Below are 27,489 nucleotides of genomic sequence, written 5' to 3' on the forward strand. Positions count from 1 at the left end.
TATATATAAAATTGATTAAAAAAAAGATTATTTCAATCTCTAACCACGAAAAACACAAACATATAACAATTAGCATGTATTGTGAATTGTCTGAGATAATTTTTATGTTAAATTGGCTATAATTTAAATAATTAAGAAGACAAACTTGATTTTTTTTATATATTATAATATTACTTACACTAAAAATGAAAATTAACGTCAAAAAATAAGACATTACTTGTATCCACAAGTACACATTTGAGGACACGAGGCCATTACTTATATATTTTTTATTATCGATAGATAAAAAGTGTGTAAGTAGTTTTTTTATTAACATTTTCAGTGTTAAACTTTACATTGCATAATTGCTATGTGAAATTAAAATTTATATTCATAAAATAACTTTATTATTTCGATATCGATAACAGTATTTCATTCACATAAAGTGTGTATGATTTTGATCAAATGTGATAAACATTATACTTATATATTTCACAATCTTTGAAGCTACTCATATTACCTACAGGCTTTCAGTCGTGAAATTGACCTCTTAATAGCGAAGTTAATGCAATAAGAAGCCAACTACTTTTTCCGAATCACTGGGCCAGAATTTTGTGAAGTGACATTTTAACATTTGCACCACAGTACACACGCCTTTTGATTTCCTTTCTGCCAATTAAAATTGGTATAAAGAATTACACTTATGTTTTACTAATATTCCTGTGAAAAGGAGAATTCAGATAATTAAGATCATATCATTTCAAGTTATTCGAAACAAAAGAAAGCGACGACTATATTTAAAACTTCAGTAAAACAAAAATCCCATTGCGTACACAATCAATTATTTAAAAATGGTAACTTCCAAGTCCAAGCCTTACATAAAACAAAGACCGACATATCAGATAGAGCTATGTTGTTCTCGTAGTCAATTTTCGTACACGACGATGATGTAAATATTAATCCATCACGATAAAGGGGACGTCCTGATAACAGCAGTGTCCCTTAGCATCCGTTTAGAATTTTCAACAAGTGTTTTGCACGAGATCTATATAATATACTATTGTGCCGCGCGGGTTTACCCGTGGTCTAACCGGAGCACAGTGTAAGGAAATCGCAATCTAGCGGGATTTACTTCTGATGATACGGAACTTAAGTTTGATTGAAATAAGTTATAATAAGTGTTCTTAAAGTTAGTAAAACACTTTCAGGCGAAAAAGTTGTTTTTAACAAAATCACATTATTTTCTAAAAAATATCGATCTCGATGACGATGACATGTAGTCCATTTTACTTCAATTTGTTGGCGTAATAATCTCAACAAACCCTGATTTTATTTTTAGAAAATCCAGTGTAAGTTACACGTGGATAACACATAAAAAATGAAAAAACTTCGTCAAATTGATTACCTACTATTAGAAGACCAAATTTCGAAAATTTGCATTTTCGTTATTTCGATAGCCATGCTGAAAATTGAAAAAAAAATGTATGGGTGCCGCAAAATTTTTGAGTTGCATCAGTTAGTTTAAATCATCAGCTTAACTGTGATGGTATACACTTTGCTATATTATGCTATATAATATGTTTTCGGGTCCAATTTATTTAAAATCTAAATAAATCGAAGTATATTTCGTGTCCTAACAGAAAACAAAAAGTGTACTTACGTATGAAACACAAACATTATAATAAATAAAGTAAAAAACACTATTGACTTAATAATCGCTTCGTAATAATTGCAAACGACATCAATAAATGCTATAGATAAATGCAGATTGTTCAAATTTTGAATTAAATCCCGCTAGATTGCGATTTCTGTACCTACACTGTGCGGAGTGCAAAATCAAGTAAGTATTTCTCATGTGTTATTCTGACATAGCCAATATTATTACTGCAAAGTTTCATATAAATCCGCCCTATAATTTATAAAAAAACATCACCCATCCATCGATCCATACATATTACATACTTACAAACTTTCACGTCTATAATACATATTATATTAGTATGACTAGGTTTAGATTTGTTAAAAGTAAATTTTAATAATTTTTTTTATTTTTAGTATATAATAAAAAAGAAAAACCAAAAGTAATTTAATCCACTATTGAAGGACCACACACATAATCGAAGTATTCATCAATTCATGATTGACTCCTAAATTTTCCGCTTTTGTATACAACAGATAACAATTATCATTTTCATTGTTTTTACTCATGATATAAGTTGATTTATAGTTTCATATTAATTTATATTTTATGAAACTCTAGAACATATTTTTTCTTTATCAAATAAAGTGGCATGATATGTATCACAGTTCAAAGTAGACTAATTAAACTGTGAAAAGGAAACCTTAGAAATTTAAATGACATCGCCAAGGGAAAGAAAAATAATTAATTTTATGTAACTTTTTGCACTGAGTTAAAATACATATACGTAATTGATTATTGGTGTCAAAAATATTAGTTTTGAAATTATTAAATGAGTGATGAAAATTAATATCGCGAAACTAAGCAGCTGTTGAAAATGTCCTTCAAATATACGCATGAAGGAGTTCGCGTATTTCATTGCTTACACCACAACTGCTAACTATAGAATTTACACCAATCACTCGATAACAATAATAATAAACACACGCAAGTGACCATACATTTTATCACAACTTTCCGTATCAGTACTTACTTATCACAACAAACCGTGATTGTATTTCAATTATGGTACTCGTAAAAGAAAAAGCAGGGACATATTCAATTAATGTACTCATTATTTTGTTGCTACTCCAAGGCTCTCTGTTCATTATATAAAGTATCTAACACACATTATTACGATTTTAACACCACGATAATATTCACGTAAATCATTTATAGTGTGAATAATAGGTAAACATATAGCGAATCGCGATGCCGTCATCTTACTTAAAATCATAAACACACAGGATAAAGTCTGTTAGCGACAGACATAAGAGGACAAGAAACAAATTCGCAAAACGTTATATGTACTGTGATTATACGGATATACATCACTACGAAATTTTATTCAAATCATAATGTTGTCAACTAGTGCATGAAGTAACGAAGAGCAGAGTAGACATAATTAAAACGTTACCTGTTGATTAGGTTGATTTTGGTGATAATTTTGTGCGACAAGCCGGATACCACTTAATTCCAACGAACGAGGATCGAGAGATCGACTGCGCGGCTTCTCAGTCACGAACAAGTCGTCATCCCTTTTGCCCTTCTTCCATCGAAAATAATTGGCCATATCACACACGCACACTTAAAACATGCTCTCCGAGATGTCACCACGATTGGCGATAAAACTCACGCATTCTCGTGAATACGGCGATGTTAGATCGCGGAGGCATCTCTTAAAACACTGAGCGATAACACAGTTGTCACGAGACGTTCTTTTGTTATGCAACGCTGGAGCGTACATGCCCGATTTCCTTAACAGTGGTTCCGCAACGGAATAGGGAAGCCAAGAGGCTCTTATCAGACTGTTCGACACAATGCTCCATGTATCGGCCCGAACATCGAGTGTCACAACACGTACCCACTTTTGACAATATCATTGTGATGTCATCGCCATCGTGCACTAAAAATTACCCGACGTTTCATGAAGACCGACTTGCGAAACAAAATAAAAATAATAGTTTATTTCACATTTCATTACTTTTAGTTTAGATTTATAGTCTGTGACTAAGTCTTTGAACGTTTAAATGTCGATTGGAGTTTCTCTACGATCTTGACATAATTGCGGTGACAATAGGGAATATGCATAAAATTTGAAATAGCCTAAATTATTTTTTCTCGAATGCTTATTATCGTAATATTATAATGAATCTGACACGACATTGTATTCATCACTCCACAGTAGACCCACTGGAGTGTCATGTGACGTCACGCAAAGCGCGCGCAATATGGCGGCGTTTGAACTGCTTAAATTTTTTTATGGTTTTAAATTTCATTTTTAAAAATATCTAGAGTATTTTGAAGCCCATCAATATTTTTTTCTACGTTATAAAATAGTAAACTATTAATCTAAGACAAAAAAGAAAAACATGATTATTCCCCATTGTGTAGTGTATTTAATTAAGCCACTGAGTAAATATTCAATTGTTTTCCTACCATTTTCCGTATTCCTATGTAATACAGTAATGAAAAACAAACAAAGATTACAATTATCTATAAATGTAAAGCAGAACCCTAAGTGTCAGATAGTGCATTCACTGGGAATCTAGAGAGAAATGATATTTGAGAGAAATATTAGAATGCAAGGTGTTTAGATATAATCAAAGGGAAGGGAATAAACAAAAACAGACTATTTCTTAACAAGGTCACTTGAGACTGCGGACATTTTTTTTCATGAAAAACTAAAGGAAACGGCAAATGAAAAGTATGTATTTATATATGCAAATGATGAGCAATGGCCCCAGACACGTAGGAGACATGCGAACATGATCATAATATTACTTTGTTTGAACTTTGAACTATTACCGTGTATTAGGCAATAAACGAGTGTCGTATACTGCAACACAGATGGACATGTTTCTTTTTAACGACACACAATGCTAAACTACCCGAAGTTTCATGGACTGTATTTTACAAAACGACTACTGAAATAAACTAACATACACAAATCACACGATTTCACACACAGAATTTTCCTCGATTAGCTATCACGTCAGTACATTTTTCACGACAGATATTTTGAAGCCCTCGATTTCAACACATTATGAAACATACTTTGGTCCTTTGTTTACAATTTGCCCTGAGTATTATCAGTCATTTATTTTTATAAAACGAGACAAGAACGAGACTGATAGATAAAAAAAATCGTATATGGTAATCTAATATCAGCCGCCGAAAACACAAAGGATCCGATTCAAAACGTCGCACATTTTTCAGGGATTCAAAACATATTATTATTCTATATACACATCCTATTGTTATCATTGGTTTCATAAAAGCTAGTCAAAAATCACTTAGCATACAAAGAGTTTTCGGAACATTTGCTCACAATGTTTATTTAGCTAATTCCTCGCACAAGACCTTTTGCTTTTTATCAGTGGCCTTGAATTCGTGTCAATCTAATTTAACGAAAGTTTGAAACTCTCAACTTTGACTTTTCACAGCTTGTTGAGAGAAGCGCAATAGCAATTAATCTTGTGGACACAGTTAACGTCGGTATAAAGCCGCTGTTACTTAATTACCTACCTTAAAGTCAATTTAAAATAAACGTTGAACGAATATGACTTGGCCAATAATTTTGTATTTTCCTAAAATTTCCATTTGTAGCATTACGAAATTTTATTTATATTTTAAACGCACATAACTGCTTTGTTCTTATCCATTTACGTTAAACTAAAACGTGGTAAGTATACAGTTGTAGCTGTTCAGTGTTATTATAACTTGAAAGCTGAAAGCCTACGGGATTGGGGGACTTATAAAATACTCTGAGCAATATCTAATCATCAACTAATCCAAATCTCGTTGAAAATGAACAACTAAAATATTATTAAATTCCCGTCGAATTGTTATCATTATAATACCACGTTCTTAACACTGAAACTTCAAGTGGTGACGATTATAATATAAGGTTGGATTTATCATTAAAAAGATAATCTATGAAAAATTATTAGTGCGTATCGATAGTTGTGGATTTTATGGCGCGATAAACCATCTCTGAAATCGATTAATTACTAGGTTTACTAATTCGTCGTAGGTCGTCAAAAGTTAAACTTTTACATAGTCATCTTGTGCCTAAAATGAAAAAAAAAGGTTATAAACACATAGTGCAACATCATAATTAATTTTGAGTAAGTCTTCTTATTAACATTAACTTAAGGTTTAGAATTGGATACAGGTAATCATAATAATAATCACTCCTTGTCGATTTCGGCTACGGCGACTGCTAACTATTGTCAACATGGCGAATCAGTAAATGTCCTTTCATGCGCTCGCAAATGGCTGATGTAGCCAATTTTGGCTAGAAATGTGCGGTCACATTTGGGGTACGTCAAAACACAACTACAATAATTATTATAATTAATTGCCGCAGGTGGTCGGGCTTGACCTCCTTTTGGCGTCCAGCTCTCTGCAATGTATCTCCTCCTAGATCGATCATTAGCCAAGCAAAGCATTTGGAGGAATCGATCCCACATTTTTTCATGTGCCGCTTTAGCACATCCTTGTATCCGAAGGAGTTGACTACCATGTTTTCGCTTGCTCTTTTGTCAGGCATCCGTAAAACATGCCACACCATCACAGCTGTCGTTGCATCAGGAATGCTTATAGAAGCATTCCTTTTGGCATAGGCCAAAGGTGTTAGTGCGATGAAGTATTTCCGTATTTCTGATCCGATCAGTCCATTTGTTGCCTAATATATCCCGTAGGCATTGCAAATGAAAGCGATCAAGCATGCGAATTTGTTTACGGTAAAGACCCCAAGTCTCCGATGCGTATAGTAGGTTGGGTAGGACTATAATAGACCTGTAGACCGAGACCTTTGTTGGTTTTCGATTGTGAGAACAAAAAACCTTTCGTCTTAGTTTGCCAAAAGCAGCCGATTCGGCGTTAATACGAACATTTATGACCGGTTGGCTCGGTTGGTAGTGACCCTGCCTTCCAAGCCAGAGGTCGTGGGTTCGATTCCCACCCGGGGCAAATATTTGTGTGATGAACATAGATGTTTGCTCTGTGTCGGGGTTTTAATTATCTATATAAGTATTATTTAACATTATATATGTATGTTTATCAGCCATCTGTTTTCCATAACACAAGCGAAAGCTTAGTATTGGACAGACATTGGCAGACCGTGCCGTGTGTGAAAATTGTCCTGAAATGAAATATTTATTTCGGTTTGAAGGTCACAAGTACTACCTAGGTATTTAAACTTCTCTACTGGCTTCTACGTCGCGTACGTCTTAGTCAAGATAGATAGATGATCAATGGTTGGTTCATTAAACCTGTTGACATAAAAAACACTAACGGAATTAGAAGTAATAATAAGATCAACGCAAACCCTGTAAATAGAAAATGATTTTTAACAAAACCTTAACCACTTTCAAGTTGTCTGACTAGACAAAGTTTAAATGGGACAAACCGGAAGGCATTTGCTTTAAAATTAAGCCATAACCATGAAAATCGGTTCACTCATTCGAAATTCTGAGGTAACCAACCCAAAAAGTCACGTCATGATGGAGTAAGGCAAAGATTTTTGCAGAAAGAAGTTTCAGTTCTAGCACGTGTGGTCGGCACACACGATCTTTATCCAATAATCTGAACTACAATAGAGTGTACTTTTGTACTGAATGTATGTTATATATAATTTTCATTCCGAAGAGCCCGCGGGAACGGAGTTTCAATCTATGCTCTTAATTATTATGAAGCAAAGCCGAAGCTTGGCCTGGTTTAGCTAGTACAATGAACAATCATGTTTACTTTAATAGGACATATTAATTAGCCGGATTGACACAATTAATTCATTAATATTGAAACATAAAATATTATCTACAATTTCATAGTCAAAATGATGTAACAGTTATAAACTGCAAAGTAGGTACAAGGTAGGTATCATAACATATTTACCACGAAATTAATGCAAGTGTTTTTGTAAATTTGTCTTTCTTTTACTTCGCAAAGGAATTATTACATAGTATGATTTTTGTGTTTGGAGTCAGTAAAGAGGAGTTACGTAGGCTCCAGCTCGACGAAGGTAAGAGTAGCTTCCATGCTATCCATTAGCATGGAAGCTGTCACCCTTACCTTCTACTTATTATATCCTTACTGATATTATAATTGACAAAATATGTTTAACTTTTTTTTCCCGTCGCGGTCGTAATGATTATGGTAAGATTATGACTGGAAAAAGTAAGGAGGATAAAGGGAACATAAAAAAGAACAGAAACTTTTTGACGCTGTGAAACATTTCATACCTATGAAAATTTTTTTTTACTACGCAGACAAAGCTGCCGGCAACAACTATAACATAAAATTAATACACTTTCTATTTAATCTATACTAAAAATTATAAAGCTGAAGAGTTTGTTTGTTTGAACACGCTAATCTCAGGAACTACTGGTCCGATTTGAAAAATTATTTCGGTGTTGGTAATAGCCCATTTATCGAGGAAGGCGGGAGCGGAGTCACGCGGGTGAAACCGCGGAGCGCAGCTAGTCAACCATAAAGAAAAATATATATGTACTATGATAAATAATAAACAATGGTTCTCCCTGCCTGAACCTTAAAAAATAATTTATATTATTCAATAGATGGCGTTATGCCTTTGTTACTCACGTTACGAGGCTGCGAGGTAGGAAAACTTTCAGGAAAACAATGTTTGAAGCTTACAAAATAATTTAGAGGAGGCAAGTATAGATGGCGCTGAATCGAAAATGACACCAAAGGTCTTGTTTCAAACAACATGTATACAGGCTTAAAACAGCTTTAATTAAAGTTTGGGCATTAGGTTCATTGAGCGCACGAATAAATTAAGTATAATTTATTGCATTCATTGTGCAATTTTTACAGAATATGTTCCAGAATTTTATATGGAGGGGTGTAAAATAAATTACATTACCGAAACAGATGGCAGCAGTCCTGTTCCAAATCGCGCTATAGAAATGTCGGAAGAGCTGGATATAAACCCTCTGGGGTACTGTGTGTAGCATAATTTTATGGTTTACAATTTACTTAATTTTTGAGGAACTCGTACTGATTACGTATTACGTACGGGTCTTAATTCAAATTCATTTATTTGCCAAAAATCATGGTATACAGAGATTTTAACAATTCAGTTAAATGTCAGCATGTTCAGCCGTTATTAACAGCATGCAAATTATTTATACAAAAAAATTGATGTCACTTAATTTTAATTTATGTCACTTAAAATTATGATATCATGGAGACCTACTACCAAAACACAGACTTTTCATAAACCGCAGATTATTATACTATGGAACTTGGCGTAATACTAAGATTTAATATTTTTAACCGACTTCATCTTAATAAGTAAATCTGAGATTCATTAATTAAGACCGAGGGGGCTTGACCATCACCGATCTGATAACCAGAGACGTATTTTTTATAAAATATAATGTATATATGTATAAACAAAATATTATATGACTATGACCACTTGCCTATCAAAAAGTGCTCATGGATATTTATAATAACAAGATATTTTGTCATACGGAGTTGTGAGACATACTAATTTTGCCTTTTCGAGCCTCCTCCGCTTTGGTACACGTAACTAACGTTTGTTTCCTGTCTTGGCGAAATTTTTACCATTTGGCGGATTTGTTGATGTACTCGACATCTCTTGCCATATTTATTTATTTATTTATGACACTTCATTGTACACATAACAGGAATTTAAAATAAATGAATACATAAAATTGGAAAGTGTACAATAGGCGGACTTATTGCTTAAAAGCAATCTCTTCCAGGCAACCATAAAAATAAAGGACATGTAAGACATTGGTAAAAAGCGAGGGCGCATCAAAAAGATAAAAAAAGGAATAGATAATACAAATAATTCGTTAACATAACATCTCAACTCTTGCCATAATAAGATAACATATTACATAACATATATCTATACTATAAACAGATTAATCTCTAAACTCACCCTCTGCCGTTTCTCCGTGACCTCAGCTGGCTGTCCCGGTATGGAAGCCCGTCCTCGGAACAGATCCATCACTTTGTTGATAGCGCTCGGCCTACGATTGCTCGGCACGGTGATTGTGTGATAGTACTGTATGGAAATATATTGAGTTTAAATAAATAGTAAAAGCATAATGGACCCGTTTTAAACGAATAGAGTTGGTAGTTGAGTCATTTATAAATGAAGAGAGAAATTATTGTCTCAATAGGTTCAAGAACATACTTTATTTCTACAAATTATGTTATCTTAATCAAAAGTACAAAAAATACACATGACTACCATATAATGTAAGCAAACTTTGCATTCGTATTAATTCCACTTTCGTGAAATTTGCCTACAGATTTTGAAACTTTATAGTTTTTTTACGGTAAGTTTTCATGATTTTTAAGAGATGGCGATGGTTATTTTAAACAAAATACGCGTTGGCATGGCTATGAATTCGACATGGAATAATTAACACAAATCTCTATTATCCATAACCATAACGAAATAAATAATAGTATTGTAATTTTAAACGTAAAAAGAAAACCGTATGTCCAAGTTCTTAAAATATGTTTCAAATAAAATATGATCAAATATATTTTCAGCAGATTTCTGAAGCATGTCTTATTAAATTGTTATCTTCTTCTTCTTATATATAAAAATGAATCGCAAAATGTGTTGGTAAGCGCATAACTCGAGAACGGCTGAACCGATTTCGATAATTATTTTTTTATTATATTCCTTTAAGTACGAGGATGGTTCTTATGTAGAGAAAACGTAAATATGTACCACGGGCGAAGCCGGGGCGGACAGCTAGTTTGTAATAAAATTTGATTAATTAATTAGGTACACATCCCCTCAGTATACGACATTCCTTACATTAATATTTAATACTTTTATGAATGTACTTTGAATTATTAAGATTGAAATTGAACTAACTTCAAATAACTATTGCATAATTTACTTTCGTAATACAGTAAGGTTCATAGCGTTCCGCTTACAGCTTGAAAGTCTTATTTATGCATTATATACCCAGTGGATCGCCTTCTCGTACATATTTTAGAGCGTTCACTTCTCGAATCGCGAATTTACATACATCATTATTTTCTCTACACAAGGAAGATCTATCTTATACAGGGTGGGCCGTTAATAAGTGCACTTTTTGTTTCGCTCTAACTCCCGAACGAAACAACCGAGACGCGCGGGGAGGGTATCTCCTTGCAGCTCGAGATCTAAATTATTAATCGCAATGAGTCCGTGCACGGGAGAGCAGCGCGCTTTCTGCGTTCGCGCCTTTTATGAAAACAATCGCTCATACGTGACTGTTCGTCGGCTTTTTCGGATAAAGTTTGGATTACGCAACATCACCGAGTGTCCAAGTACGAATGTAATCAAAAAATGGATCGTAACATTCGAGGCAACGGGATCAACGCAAAAACTTCGACCTACAGGACGCCCACGTTCCAGGCGGACTGCAGAAACAATTGAACGCGTACAAGCTTCTGTGCGCGAGGATCCAAGAAGCTCTACACGGAAACGCGCTGCGGCCCTGGGAGTACCCAGAACGACTTTACGTCGCATTTTACGGGATGATTTGAAGTTATACCCTTACAAAATTCAGATTGTCCAAGATTTCAAAGAATCCGATTTTGTTTCACGGTTCAATTTCGCAACAGAAATGTTACGGAGATTCCCTCACTTCAATAACATTATCTTCTCAGACGAAGCTCATTTTCATGTCAACGGATTTGTTAATCGACAAAATTGTCGATACTGGGGAACAGAAAATCCACGCTTAAAACATGGACGACCGTTACACTCTCCGAAAGTGACCGTTTGGGTCGGAATAGCCAAGTGGGGGATCATAGGGCCGTATTTTTATGAAGATCGATACGGGCGTAATGTTACTGTTAATTCAGAGCGTTATGTTTCGATGCTTAGAGATTTTTTAGCTCCAAAACTGCAAGAATCGAGTGGTTACACTATTCACACCTGGTTCCAGCAAGATGGCGCTACCTGCCATACAAGTAACGACTCTCTGGAGGTCGTTAGAGAAATGTTTCCTCGAAGGTTGATATCGAGCCACCCAGGAGCCCTGACTTAACGCCACCGGATTTCTTTTTATGGGGCTACCTCAAGAGTAAGGTGTACTCTAATAATCCTTCAACGACAGCTGAATTAAAAGCGAACATTGAAGAAGAAATCCGCTTAATCACTCCGCAACTTTTGACAAAAGTGTTCCAAAATCTCAGAGTCAGATTGGAAGAGTGCTGTAGGCGAAATGGACAACATTTGGATGATTTAATTTTTAAAAAATAAAATTCATTTCGTTTTGTATAATTTAAAATAAATATTTCATTTAAAAGCGCTACAGTTGTATTAATATATTTTTTTTTTAAGTGCACTTATTTACGGCCCACCCTGTATATTATTTTCATCCTCCTAGATCATAGTAAGGCAGATGAAAGTCTTTGAAATCATTTAACCATGGAACTTACTTTTTTTAGTATCAAATATGTATATACCCCCTTTTTATGATAAATTTCATAAAAAAGAGACTAATTTTTCCAATTAATTGAAACATAAATTAAAATACCTTAGTGTCACTACCAGGGTGCGGGTGCGCAGATCCATCCTTAACTTTGCTCGTCGAAGCAGTAGTCGAACTTGCAGCACCGTCCGGCTTCGTCAAATCTTGTTTTGTATCCGTTTTAATGGGTTCTTTCGCTTTTGTCATATTCTGAAAATACATACATTAAATATTTAATTAAGTACGACCTTTTAGTTGCCAGTAGTCAGTAGACAAAGAAAAACCCGCATATTTGCCGTGGGATTTCTGGGTTAAAACTTATCCTTATGTCCTCCACGGTCCTAAGCTGTACCAAATTGCATCCAAATCGGTTCAGTGGTTGATGCGTGGAGAAGAGATAGACAGATAGAGTTACTTTCACATTTATTAAGATAGGATCTCATAGCATAGTTCGTTAATAGGATCTCATAACATGGTTCGTTGAAACTCATTAATACCTGCATAGCATTTTTAACTTGTTGCATGAAACTCGGTTGCTTCTTAGAATCAGCGCCGCGCGGACGCGATTTGAAAATATCAAACAATGCCGGTCTGCGGCTCACCCCGGAGGTTCCTGAAGAACAATAATAAAAACAATGAGTGGTCATAGCATATTTCCACGTAAAATAATATCTTGGTTTATCCATTTTTTACTAGTCATGAATTCTCCGTCATCTGATGGAAAATTCTAGAATGGTCGTTTCAATGTCACTTATAAATAAGAGCATTTACCATGTATTGTTTGTTGATAAAACTGGTGCGAATGGCCATCGTCTGCGGACCGGCGTCTACGTTCACCCACTGACTGTGTGCTTCTTGTGATTGCGGCGTCCAAACGTTGCTCTAAAACAGTACAAATTTTTTAATCGGTATGCATTTCCAAAACTTTTATAAAAGACATGTAGATTACAAATTTAAATACGTATTTTAAAAATAGCATAAAATAAATAATTACGTAAGTAATGGCACAGTATAGTTACAATTGATTACACAAGTGTGACCAGTGACAACTATCCCATTCATTCTACGACGACCCCCATGGCATATTTATCTCATTGGAATTAATCATCACAACGCATACAAATGGAATGTATTCGATTCAAAGATATCGCCTGGTATAGAACCGTTAGGGACAATACGAACATAATTAGGATTCATTACAACACAAAGTTGAAATGAATTCCATAGTTTATTTACGTGGATATTGTAGCCTTGCGTGCTAACGATAAATCGATATCGATCGGCGCTATATCGGCGGTAGGTAATGAGCAGAATTACGATTCCAAAAACAACCTCATATTTACACCATTGCGATATTGAAGAACTTTACATTTTGCCAATATGCACGTCGTAAATGCAAATTCCTAGCCACTTCGTCATACATTGCTAGCATTAAAACGTAACCATGGCTCTAAACACCTGTATATTAAATAAATGTCTGAATACAAATATGAAGTTTGAATCGCGAACTGTTTTCTAAAATGTTCAACATTTGTTTTTCTCGATGCAACGCGTTTCTTTTCATCGGATCCAACTGAGCGACACGATTATAGTAAACAAAGCGTAAATGTGGCACAAAAACATGTTTACAAATAGGACGCTGAAACAAGTGTATATAAGATCAGATATAAAATAGTCATTTCGATCAAGGCTACATTTATATTGTTCATAGTGATCTCACTAGGCAGTTAATGAAAATGAGTTTTCATAAATTAAAATAACGCTGTTGCATAGAAGTACAAAGGTTTAAACGAGGTGAAGGCTGTGCCTTATAATCTTAGTAGGTATAGCTTGTTCTCGTTTGTTTAGCAGACATATTTTTCCTTGCGTTCAGCCTAATCGATAATTGTTTCCACAAATTTAGAAAATGCGATGCAGAAATAGTGATAAATAGAAAAGACCATAATCTCATACTTGCATCGCGTCCTAGATAACGTTGGTCACGTTGTTTCATGACTCGTACTAAATAGAAAAGCTTTTTGATGCTTTTTAATTTCTTAAACGACTAGTGAAAATTTTGAATCAAAAAATACACATATTAACAAAAAATACAAGTTTTACATAATATTATGTACGTTGTGACTCCCAGTTTACTTTGGTATCGCAATGGAAATGTTTACAGTTATAGAATGAAAATTAATAAATTGCCTTTGTAGAAAATTAATCATAAAATTACCTTTCCGATCGAAGGTATTTCGTGAAAGATGGCGCGGGCCGCTATTATTTATGATTAAAAACATAATTATAGTTAAACATACGAAAGTTTACAGAATGTTCAAACATACCGTCTAGTATGTGTAATTAATAGTTCCGGTATCTTTAAATACACCAGTTTGCATTATAACTATTTCATTTAAATGCTCTGTACCTACTAGAGAAAGACTATCCCTTAACATTAGTAATGTGGCTAATTGCCAGCTAGAGCACACACAATACTAATAATATGAAGACACAGTGCAAACATTGCTAACACGTATGGTTAGTACACACTTCGTCGATAATAAATCTAAATTTAATACATGCGAAAACAACGCAGTCGTGATCTGGTACCGAAAATCATTTCGCCACTTACTAAGTGGCGAAATGATTTTCGAGATTATATTAACTGATAGTTATCATATCTGTAATAATTATCTATTTATCTCATTACAATCTACGTCAACAAGAAGAGGATCTATATTCATATACCAAGCATGCTTTCGCACGTACAAAATAAACAAAAATCCACAATGACTTATGAACGACTTATTTGTAAAATAAAATACATACTTTATTTCGATTGTTAGTTTACGTTTGTTCTTCTTACACGAAAAAAGAAACTGATTCACGTGACTTTTATGACGAGATAATTAAATGGAAAATGTGGGTTTATCTCAAAATTTATCTTAATGCTTTGGATTTTGGAAGCAGACTGCGCCATATTCTATTTTTAGTTAATACCTATAGGAAATTGTTAAATTAACGGTTTATTATTACATTACCTCTCTTTTGGCGTCTGTCATCGCTGTATCGTCGAACCTCTTTCAACTTTTGAACATCGGTTATTTTGATTATATCTTTCTCTTTATGAGACTGCGAGCCCCAGGTCCCTGATCTCGCGCGTTGTGTCTCCACTTTATCTGGTTTTTCTGTATCTACTGCTAGTTTGGTCTTTCCTTCATCCTCAGTTGTAGCTACATCTTCTTTTGGCAATACAACCTAAAACATGTGAACATTTTATGATTATTTATAAGAATACAGCTTTATTAATATGATAATAAACATAAATTGAACTAGCTAGGTATACTGTGCCAGCAGGTTGCATGGATTAGAATATAAGAAATTATAGAAGACCTCTGAAGCAATTGGGACATTTTTATTTGTCATAAAATAATTTGAAGTGGAATAACTAGATGCTTAATTAATATTTGTATGCACATTAGAATAAATATAAAAAATGTACTCCAAGTCTTACTTGTTTGTCATTAGTCCTCTTGACCCAAATATCTTCTGAGCTTGTCGCTACTCCGTCCACAGTCGATCTTATTTCGATCAAGCTGCTATCGAAATAGTTCTTGTCCCGGTGGAGATTTTCGCCGGCAAATATTGATCTCACACTCGGTCTTAACTCCTCCGCACCCTTTGTTCCAAAATGAACTGTGTGAGCGTTGTTAACTTGTGTTCGAAAAGCACGCTCTAGTTTTGCTGGTGGAGTTTCCGCTGTCGTTACCAAAAACTTGTGCTTAGCTCCCATCACCGTCCGCTTTGAAGGGTCTTTATCTTCCTTATTGTCTATCTTCAGACTTTCCGTTTTATGAGGAGATTTGTTCAACTTATTGTCATTTTTATTAGAATCTACTAAATGTAAAGCTTTCGATGGTGAATTCGAAACAGAATTATCTTTTCTATAATCGTCTTCGTCTTCCTCGCGACATTGCGAGAGGCGTCTCCTTTCAGTATATGGAAAAGGTGATGTAGAATTCGAATTTCGACTGGACAAATTATTACAATGATTCATAAAATAGTGTTGAAAAAAGCTGTCCGTTTCTGGAGTGTCATTATTTTCCCCTTGAATGATATCTTTCAAAGCAGCTAAGGACGTTATGGTGTTGTAGTTGATGGCGTTGACTAGATCTTCACTGTCCGTTGAGCTTGGCGATCCACTTATATTGACTTCATTATCGACCCCCTTAACGTCACTTGCAACCTTATCTACGACCACCTCGTCTTTTCTCTCCATTTCTTTTTTCTTCGCATTTTTGTTTCTATTACGTTTCGATTTATTCTTTGTGATTTTGTTATTGTCGGTATCCATTGAACAGCATACGTATAAACACAATCAAATAAAATATTATAAAATTTTTTTGTTTAAATATCACATAAAGTCACATGTTAAATTAGTGTTCTAAGCGTTATTTAGGTGATGTCATAAGAAATTTTCAAACTCCCGTCATCGGACCGACGACATGCTTGTGAGATTGTTAAGTAAATCAATGTCAAAGAACATTTCAGTGATCTGAAAGAGCAAAATAAATATTGATCCAACTCCAAAGTACCTCTACCTATATAATATATTGTAGAAATAATTAATACTCCTACGTAATCTGCCAGAATTGTTTGCTGATATAAAAATATAGGTACCAAGTTAACTTATAGGTATGTAACAATTCATTGTACGTAAGTATTCATAAGTTCAATTATTTAACATCGTGGGCTAATGCTTAGCACTTGCCGCCAGTTTACGTCAAGATAATGATGTAACACTTCAATAAGAGAAAATAACGTAAATACTTTTACAATTCCAGATATGTAGTTAGTTTATGAATAAAAGTTATGATGTAATTAAAAGAAACGCGTATCATATAAAAATCTTTTGAATAAAGAACACGTTTATTTTTTTTAAGAGTATGTATGTAAATACACCTACACTGAATTTTAAATGCATGCATTTCTAGTATGTATGGAAATATTTACTAAGTCACGTCTATATTATATACTAGTGTTTAAATAAAACATAACAAAAATAAACTCTGATGAGAATTAGATGTCCTCAATAAAAAGTAGCCTTTGTCTATGTCATTCTCTAGTCTTCTATCTCTAAACACAAAAAAAATATTTCATTGCGTTGCATGGTTGCAACGTCAACTACGAACTATCTATGAGTCCCATTTCTCATTATTATTTTTTATCCGTGAATGAAAACTGATAACTTTAGTTCAGGTAACTTAAAGATATTATAAGTAGATACAATACGATAATAAAGATATAACTTTTATAAATTTATTTAGTTAGGTAAGGCTCAGGTTTACTCAGCGGTTTTACTCAGATTTACAATTTACTCTATTCCCCTTAAAAATGTCGATTAAAACATTATCTAGAGAAAGCCTTTACCTGACAGTTAACGAAAGCAGCAGAAACTTCTACATATCAGGAAACTTGTGTTGATATATTTTCACTTGAGATATTCAGAAATTTAACCGTGAATTATTACATAAATATATAAAAGGTGATTAAGGACGTCACAAGTGTTCATAAAATTGATAAATGATGTCTAGGGTACGTATAGAAAGCAATACAGCATAATTAAATCACACATAATAATGATAAGATTAGATATGTAGATAATATTTTACACGTTTTTATGAGCGAATAGCGGCTGTATTAGTGTAATAGATGCAAGGACGCATTAGCAATTAAATATAGAGACTTCATGTGATGTGATAAATGGTTTAAATTTGTTAAAGAACTCCATTCAAACAAAGTTTTACTCGGCTAGCAAATTGCAAGGAATGGAATGCATGACCAATCGTCATTTGCACATTCTACCGTGCCTAATGCGTAACGATACTCATTTACTTTAAATATAACATTATAATCTTATACTTACTTTTATTGTATTGTGTTGTGATATTTTATCGCTAATTTTCGTAACAGAACCAGTAATAAGTATAATATGACGTGTGTGTGTATTACACTTATAGCGCAGTAGTGAGTGGTTAGTTTGAGCTCGGAGTAGGTAAAATATTGTATAAACATTCTGTTTTTCTGTGTTGAGTATTAATACTACATGTACATATTATGTATTTTCAATTTTGTTAAATAGTCTCCATAGTACAACTATACTTCGATTGAAATAAATGTCGAATAAAACGTTCATGAATATTTATTATTTATTAGAATAAACGTTTTCCAATGTCCATTGCTTCAATCAAGTGCATTTTACTCTTTATAAACCTTATACATAAATTGATTTTGCAGTATTTACTATTTAATTAACATGCGGATACAGATGTCGTTATCTTACTCATAAACCTTAACCCCTATCGGTATTAAGATAAAATCGGTAAATAGTGCGGAATGTTATATATAATTTAACAGTTCAATTAGGTATTAACAGTCAAAATTTATGAACTACATATTAGGTATAAAGCTAATTATCGATCGATATAACTACTATAGGTACCAAATCCATAGTAAAATAAGATAACAGCAATTATTTTACAAAGTGAGTGTCAACATGGCCTTTAAACACTTATCTCGATTTTCGCAAGTTTATTGAGAAAGTAAAATTTATATAATTAATATTATAAATTATTTAATTGCTTTACACAACTAAGATTTAATTTTGGTGATATTATTTACTATACCTACCTAGGTATCTATAAAACGGAATATGTTCGGTAAAAATTACTTTTTAACCGACTTCAAAAAAGAGGAGGAGGTTATCAATTCGGCCGGTATATTTTTTTTATGTATGTATACCGATTATGCCGAGGTTTCTGGAACGATTTACGTGATTCTTATTTTGTTTGATGCGGAATGGATTCGAATTGGTCCCATAAAAATTTGTTTTTTTTTTTTTTAATGATATAGGATAGCAAACGAGCAGACGCGTCGCCTGGTGTTAAGCGATACACGCCGCCCATAAGCATCCACTCCACTGGGAAGTGGATGTGTTGCTGTCCTCAAAGGGATTTGGAAGGAGTTAGGTAGAAGGGGCGAGGATGGGAGGGAATGAGGATAGGGAAGGAGAGGATGGGTAGTGGATGGGAAGGGATGTGGGTTCCGGTTGGCCCAGGAATTTTTATTTTATGAGCATTTTTGTCTGATTTTGATGACTTAATTGAAAATATAGCCTACCTACCTACCAAACCTATTTAATACCACTAAATAATATGTAGGTAGTAATTAATTAGGTATATCAAATCTTTTTTATTTGTTACTTTTCCGTTTTTGAAGTCGTATTTTTTATAGTTTATAGTAACAACACGTGACCGTGGGTAGTTAGCAGTTAGCACTATTTTAAATGAATGCCAACAAAACCTTACATTTGCATCTAATGAACAAAAACTTAACAAAAATCAAGATTATAAGCATTATTGACAAACATTACACACATATTATATTGAAATAATATGATACTACAATTATTAATTTCAGCCTGAAGCGGTAATTATAGTAGTGGTGTAAAGATATCTGATTATCTGACAAATTATTCCTAGCCATAAGTGAAGTCCCATGTCCCCAAGTGGGGTAAGGGGCAGATGCATTAAACATCTGTTTCACTGATCGATTTTCTTTAGGGACAAGTAATCAGCCTTCTGTGTCCTGCCAGACCGAGACATTTTTTTTTCTTCGTCTCCGTCGGGAATCGAACCCAGGACCCGGTTCAACGCTCACGCGTCAACCACTGTACCAAGGAGGCGTTCCCTAGCCATAATGTGTATGTTTACCTATATACGATATTTCATCTAAATCGATATGGTAATTTTTGTGTGAACAAACAAAAAACATAACAGTTCACTCCAATACATTTAGGTATAATACTGAAAGACTTCTCTGTTTCCAAAGTGATACAGTATTATATATTATGAGTAATTTTCTATTTTGGTTTGCGTTTTTATTATTTTTGAAAAAAATATAGGTAATATTTAATTAGAATTAGGGTCAATCTGGGTAATTGAGAACAGGGGTGATTATATGTACATATACAACTCCACTTACTTGTAATCAAATAACAAGTTTTTTTTTTCTACAATCAGTCACATGAATTTCTGAATGTTTCAAAAACCATTCGAAACCACCAAACCAGTATTAAAAGATTTAATACTGGTTATTATTTATATTGTCAAAAATTATTTATATTTTTATTACTGGTACCTATTTTTAATAGGTACTGGTTTGGCGGTTTCGAATGGTTTTTGAAACATTTAGAAATTCATGTGACTGATTGTAGAAAAAAAAAACTTGTTATTTGATTACAATCACCCCGTTGTTTACTTTACCTAGCCTTCAAAAATTACCAAAATTGTCTATGCCGCCGCGACCTATCCCAGTAAACAGACGGTTAATATATTTTTTCTGAATCATTACGAAAAAAAGGAAATGTACAGCTGACCATGGGTACAGACATAAAGCAAGTCCTTCTCATACCAATAGGTACTGTTTTTTTTTTATCGGTTGAGGATTGTAGGTGAAAACCGGGTAATACGAGACCTCGACTTTGCCAAATTTTATTTTTCTGTCAGTAGCCTAAAGTGCGTTCGTCCCTTTCAGGGTCGGGAAGGAGGGAGGGAGCAATAGATCTTGTAAATACCTATTTTTGAAAAGCAGCGCCGCGGCCGGCCCGAGGAGCATCGAAGAGATCACATGCGAAAAATAGCGCGCAGCGCTTTTTAATATTATTTGAATGAGGACAATGCCGATAAAAGGATAATTTTTGACAATGAAAAATTCTAAAAATTCTGCGCTGCACTCCGCCATATCAGCACCGGCCCTAAATGAAATTCATTCTCGCTTGAAACATCCGTGATTTGGTCTAAGATCCGAATATAGGTCGACCTGCACTGGCGTGATAATAGAATGAGACCAATTTTATAATAAACTAGCGGTCCGCCCCGGCTTCGCCCGTGGTACATATTTACGTTTTCTCTACATAAAAACCATCCTCGTACTTCAAGGAATATAATAAAAAAAGGATTATCGAAATCGGTTCAGCCGTTCTCGAGTTATGCGCTTACCAACACATTTTGCGATTCATTTTTATATATAAGATGTAGTCTATTAAAAAACCTATTAAAGATGGGTTGACTGAAAAAATCCTGGACAGGATATTTTTGGTTAATTATTAAAAAATCTTTTTATTTTTTTAATTATGCAGTGTTGAGACAATAAACAATTTTGTTATAAAACAGCGCTCATGCTGATATATTTTTTTCTCTATCATCCCATCAAGTGAAAGTAACTGGTACGGACATGCCTGTTTATTACCTGCCAACCTAGCAGTTTGTCCAGGTAAATATTAGAAAACCTTATGACTGCACATTCTGTAGGTTTCATACTTCAAGTCTATTATAATTTTTTTTTTATTATCTTGATAAGTACTGCAATTAATTAAAAAAAAATCTTTTTCAACAATTAATTAAAATGTCCTGTCCCGGATTTTTTCAGTCAACCCATCTTTAATAGATTTTTTAATAGACTACATTTATTATAAAATTGGTCTCATTCTATTATCACGCCGGTGCAGGTCGACCTATGTTCGGATCTTAGACCAATTGTAACGTGAACATTTAAAATAAATAATGGTACCTATAAGTACTCGCTATGTGTGACGTACTGATTAGCCATGTAAACAATAGTGTTGTGACGTCATAAAGTGCGGGATTACAAAACCAAACGAAAGCAGCTGCTCCAATAAGGCTTAGCTACAGTTAAATGTTTTTTTTTTATTCTAATATTTAGTTAGTGTGTTCCAATGTATGTTTTGCACGCCTCATAAGCGAAGCGTTGAGGTGGGTACTACAGCTGTCACTTCGCGCAAAACACCTGATTTTTCAAACTTAAAATGTCTTTATGTATCATACATTGCACTTGTAAGATAATACATACACACACATATTAAGAAAAAACACTATTTTTAACGTTCATGATATTTTTGATGTCATTTTTGTTATTTAAACTAGTTAAAAAACAGTTTAAAAAAGTTCTGTCTTGGACGTCCGTGTGTCTGTATGTGCGGATCCTTTTTCTTGTTAACACGATAGCGACCGAAATACTTTACTAATCGAGTCTTTTTTTTTCTCTTACGCTTGAGTATGCTCAGGAATAGAACCCTTTCATTTTTCAGGGTCTGATTCGATGTGGTTTAATTGTTATTAAATAAACAAAAATAATAATTAATAAATAATTATTAAAAAAAAATTATGAGGCGTGCACTTTTGGATTTTCCAAATTATTTTTCAAATACAACAACTTTGTAGATGATATTTTTTTCGAAACATAAGTATGTAATTTCAAACTACACTTTTTCTTCAGCATTTGAAAAATGAAGTGAAAGTAAATAATAATTTCTAGAAGACCGCACACTTCATACCCAAAACTCCCAAAAGGGACGAATGAATGAATTTAAGTTACTTAAATAGATTGTACATATAATTAAAAAAAATATGCATGCATGTACATATACAATGAGGAGTTAATAGGGTAAAATATATTACATTGTATATTCTAAACAATTAATTTGAAACAGGAATAACTCGCTTATTATAAATTAGATAGCACAAAGTAGTGTAAGTACCTACATGTTTCACTAATCACATATAAACAAATTTCTGATTTTGTGCACAAGTGGAATTGGAATTATTTATTTTATTGATTTTGTGTTTACGGTATGTACCACTCATTACGTCACAATATCCTTTTAGAATAAACAACACGCAGTGGAGTGAAAGTGAAGAAGTCAATTTTTATAGGTATACAGTTATACCCCAAATACGTTTCTTTACGGAATATTATTGTATATTGTCATGGTATTTGATATTTTTACGTATTTCTTGATGTGGTAATTTCACATAATTTTGATCCGTACCATTTTATAAGTTTCCACCAATGATTTGATTATAATTTATGAATTATAAGAGATTTTTATACCAGTTGTATAATAACGAATTTGCTAAACGCTAGCTAGAGATTCGTTGCAAGGACATAAGTACTTGGTATAAAATGTTGATCTGTACTTATGGGGAGTTTATTACGCGGACACTACGCCCACGGGTTTTAAGATAACTATTATGAGCCAATGACTTTATTAGCCTATCAAATACCTACCTATCTCTGAAATATATATTTTCTATAATATCTTAATAGGTATTTACAACAATATCTCTTAATTATCTTAAGTAGGTATCTATTAAAAAATTAAATTTAAATATTCTTCATAGCATTAGCGTAGCGGAAAAATGTCGAATTTTATGATTTGTTTCATAGATATTTAGTGCATAACATCGTGTAATTGTGTATGATAATTCGAAATCGTTTTAATATATCCGTTATAACGTTATCCCAGCGGAACGATAATTTTTTTTGAATAATAACACTATTGCCTAGTGCCTACTCGAATTAGCGAATAACGAAAGAGAGTGTACATTCTTATTTGAAATTTAGGACACCAAAAAACTTTCCATTTTCCGCTGCGGAAATACCTATATACGTAAAAGGTTGGACGCACACTTATTTAGCACACATTTGGATGCATTATTGTTGTTAATTAAATAAATAATTAGCAACTTGTAGTGGATAGTATTTTTCATATGTCTTTTAAAATTTGGCAATGGTAACACATTAAAGATAATATGAATTTATGAACCAATATAAATATTTCTGACACATACCTTGTTAACATAAAGAGATATTGTAGGTACTTAGCACCATTGAAGTAGACACTCAGTGACGTCATCATAAGTAACCATCTAATTACCATTCAGATTAGATTGTTTTTTATTTGTACTTCAGATTTTTAAGCATACTTTGTACAGTTTAAAGTATTACAAGGCAAAAGATTAAATAGTAAGAAGTATGATTATAACAAATTTTTCTTACAACATGCAGAAGAATTTAATTAAATATTACCCGTAGTACTTAGCTTTTAATTTCATAGAAAAAAGTTAATGAAGGGCATAATACAAGACATCATTACATAGTAGATAATAGATACCTATAGCTATGTATTACAAAAAAGTTACTTAGAATATTTTAAATTCAATAATTAATAAAACATAATACCTATGGAGTATTAAAATGTAAAACTTAAGAACATATTTAGTATTATTTCAACGCTTGTTACAAATAAGGCCTAATTTTAAATTAGCCTCTGTTTTATTTTGTTGTAATATATTGACTTACTTTCATATATTTCAATAGTATTATTAATTATTATATTAGATAGCTGAATCATTTTAAATATTTTTGTATCGGTTTTGCTTTTAAATGATTATTTGAAGCTTGCGTCAGTTTCATCTTGCAATTTGTATACAAACACGTTCCAAAACTAATGTTAATCAACCTCAATATTAACCCATTGAGCCCCGAATGGCCCGATAGGTCCACAACACAATAGATTTTCTATTGTGTCTGTGATTCCGGGGCCTGAGTTATGCGTTAAAAGTTAATAAGAAGTAAAAAGAGTTTTAATAAAAAACCATTTCAGTAAAATTGATCAGACATTTTGAGGTTAATGTGAAGAAAAATGTATATAATATGTGTACTAATAGTAATTCAAATCAAATCATAAAAATGTGTGATGTCATTTAGTTCTATGGAATAGAATTCATAAATTTTTAATTGTGTTAAAGTTAAAACAAATGTCTTAAAGAACTTTATAAATTAATTTGGCCGTATTCTGAAACAATATCTTGGTTTTGTAGAAATTAAATGTTGAGAAATATCTGAACATGTATAAATAACTGATGACAAAAGCTACCAACATACAACTTGCAAAATGTTTTAAAATGTTGTGAAAAGGTCAAATTTTTTTGGAGATAAGTTTATCAACCGAAGAAGCCCCTTCCCAAAGAGTTCAGGTACTTGGCAAAATGTAAGCAAGAAAAGAAATTCTGTTAAATCGTTTATTGTGGGTACCTACCTATAATAACATTGTCCACTGTAAGTATTCAAAAGATGAAGAATACAGTTAACCTTCAAACAAATAATTGTTTGAGATTATGTAGGTAAATAAATATATTAAAGACTTCCCTGGCAAGACTACGCAGGAGTATTTTATAAAGAATCTCCCAGAAACAGACGACCAAATTTATAGGGGAACAAACCGTAAACACATTAATAACTGCTACGCACTGATAACAATTAATACACGTAAGCAACACATAAAATATTGTTACACATTATTAAACTTTTTAAAAGACTTGTATCACTTTAATGTTATTGAAAATATATTTTGTAGAAAACTAATTCCAAACCACTGTGGGGACTCGCAACGAAACTTCACCGGACAACTGTTTAATAGTGATGTAATATGTATTGTTCAAGTATGGTAAGACATGAGTAGTTTTTTTTATTTGTAATCGATTAATCTACTAGTTTGATTGATTGTTTAAAAAAAACTTGTTTATAAAATGCATTATTTCTCTAAAAAAACATACAAAGATTAGAATAGTCGTTGCGCTAACGATACAAGAAAAATTTTGCTGTATTTGCTAATTTACTTGAATCTGACTTCAAGTGTCTGCGCAGTCCGCAACTATTTATTTTAGGCTCCTACAGTATTTCAATAGCTTTATTTAATTTTTATTATTCCATAAATTATATAAAACTACTTAGTTACTGTTTGGACAATGTATGGTATATAATTAATATTTTCAGCAATTATACATTCCTGTGCTGGATAATTAAATATAGCAACACCTGAGTCTCCACTCTCCAATGAAACTTCACAGCTCTTTCAGAATGATTGTCAAAATGTGACAACTGACAAGTGACAACTGCGCTGACGAGTGTTGGCCTCACGCAGCGTTCCCAACCGTACGATAATTATCGTACAAACACGATAATTTGATGCCTACGTACGATGTACGATAGCATGTTATTATCGTACGCTGATTTTACGATAATTTCTATCAGGCAAAATTCGAGAATTTATATTATTTCACCCATACAAATATGAAATTTTGACGTGTTTCATATCGAACTTTCATGGGAACAGTGAAATTTTGTCAGATTGAATTTTAAACTTGGCGCGTTTATTGAACATAAAGTGGAAATGGAATCGGTTCAGGTCTGTAGTCTGTACCACGCGTAAAACCAAAGAGTATAATGAATAATAAGACACGTAAAACGTTTGGGTTTCAGTGTCCCGTTGATTTGACAGCGGTAGTTAAACAAAGATTAACTATAGAGAACTTGCATACTTATCAATATTACAATTTATATGATTTATTTATATATAATTGACTTTATTCTAAAAAGTACGATAATTTCGAACCAAAAACGCCTAATGTACGATAATTTTACGCCCCTGGTACGATAATCAGCTCACTTCAGGTTGCTAACACTGGCCTCACGTTGTTCAGAGGTGTTGGCTCAGAGTTGAGAGCTCGGAGCAATTAACAAGCCTGGAGAAGTAACAATTAATTGAACGTTTCTTATATAGTGGCTCTCTTTTATTCAATACCCTAATTAATGTGATAGAAAGAGACAACACACTGTTATCGGCTTGGCATTCAAATCCACATGTAGCCACTTTTTGTTCTAAAAAGGTAGTGCTTGCCACTTTATCGAATACTAAAATATCGATAAATAAAAAAATTAAGTTATAAAATTGCTTGAAGGTAATTTAAGATTCTTTTAATTTTGAATTATGGATAGGTAATTCCAAATTTTAAGATTCGTTTAATTTCGAATTATTCATTTACGATGCGTATTGCATTGTATGGTAGTGGTATTTATAAAAAAATATTATTAGGTATTTCGGTTTAGGTTGTTTTTTATGGTTTCGTAAAAAGGTACGTATTTTTTCCTGTTTTCATAGATTCATTCATAGAATTATACGGAACCCTTCGTGCGCGAATCTGACTTCCACCTGGTTGATCTTTTTACAAATCAATAATCGTATCCTACTAATATTATAAAAGCAAAAATATATAAGAATGGACATTTGATATTCTTTCACGTAAAAACTGCTGAATGAGTTTTTATGGAACTTTACAATTATACATATTATATATTATAGATTAAACATCAGAATAACATATAGGCTACAATTTACCGCGGGAAAATAACTCATTCCCACAGGAAAAAATTGGTAAAAGTTTAAAATAAATTGCTTCAAATAAAACAAATACAATTTATTTTTTTTTACAACATTTTATTTCGATACTTAATTAACAAATTACAATATTTATTATTTAAAATAGATGCCACTTGTGGCACAGCATCTCTGCAAAGCACTTTACGTTTCTTCCCGTCTGATTCGAAATGATTTGAATAAGGCCAAGAATGTTTTGAAGGCTTCCAATTTTCCCTGTGCTA

General features: G+C 33.0%; 1 protein-coding gene across 3 annotated transcripts in view; it reads right to left on the bottom strand.

Annotated features, from left to right (window-relative positions):
- Positions 1–25,514, bottom strand: part of LOC149911201 (uncharacterized) — a 78,168-nt gene extending 52,654 nt beyond the window's left edge. Inside the window, exons 1-7 of one of the 3 annotated variants that reach the window (XM_090104092.1) lie at positions 25,422–25,514; positions 15,641–16,681; positions 15,168–15,384; positions 12,919–13,029; positions 12,645–12,760; positions 12,214–12,357; positions 9,600–9,725 (exon numbers count right to left, since the gene is read on the bottom strand). In XM_090104092.1, the coding sequence (XP_089960218.1) occupies positions 9,600–9,725; positions 12,214–12,357; positions 12,645–12,760; positions 12,919–13,029; positions 15,168–15,384; positions 15,641–16,480 (1,554 nt within the window). In that variant the 5' untranslated portion in view covers positions 16,481–16,681; positions 25,422–25,514. Of the gene's footprint in view, positions 1–9,599; positions 9,726–12,213; positions 12,358–12,644; positions 12,761–12,918; positions 13,030–15,167; positions 15,385–15,640; positions 16,682–25,271 lie in introns of all 3 variants that reach the window. The other 2 variants (XM_090104083.1, XM_090104074.1) reach the window with 2 other exon arrangements.
- Positions 25,515–27,489: the final 1,975 nt, after the last annotated feature.

The sequence above is a fragment of the Colias eurytheme genome, chromosome 1 (assembly GCF_061535395.1).
Source record: "Colias eurytheme isolate Ceu_HAF_F1 chromosome 1, ilColEury1 Martin Lab GWU primary, whole genome shotgun sequence".
Taxonomy (NCBI): domain Eukaryota; kingdom Metazoa; phylum Arthropoda; class Insecta; order Lepidoptera; family Pieridae; genus Colias; species Colias eurytheme.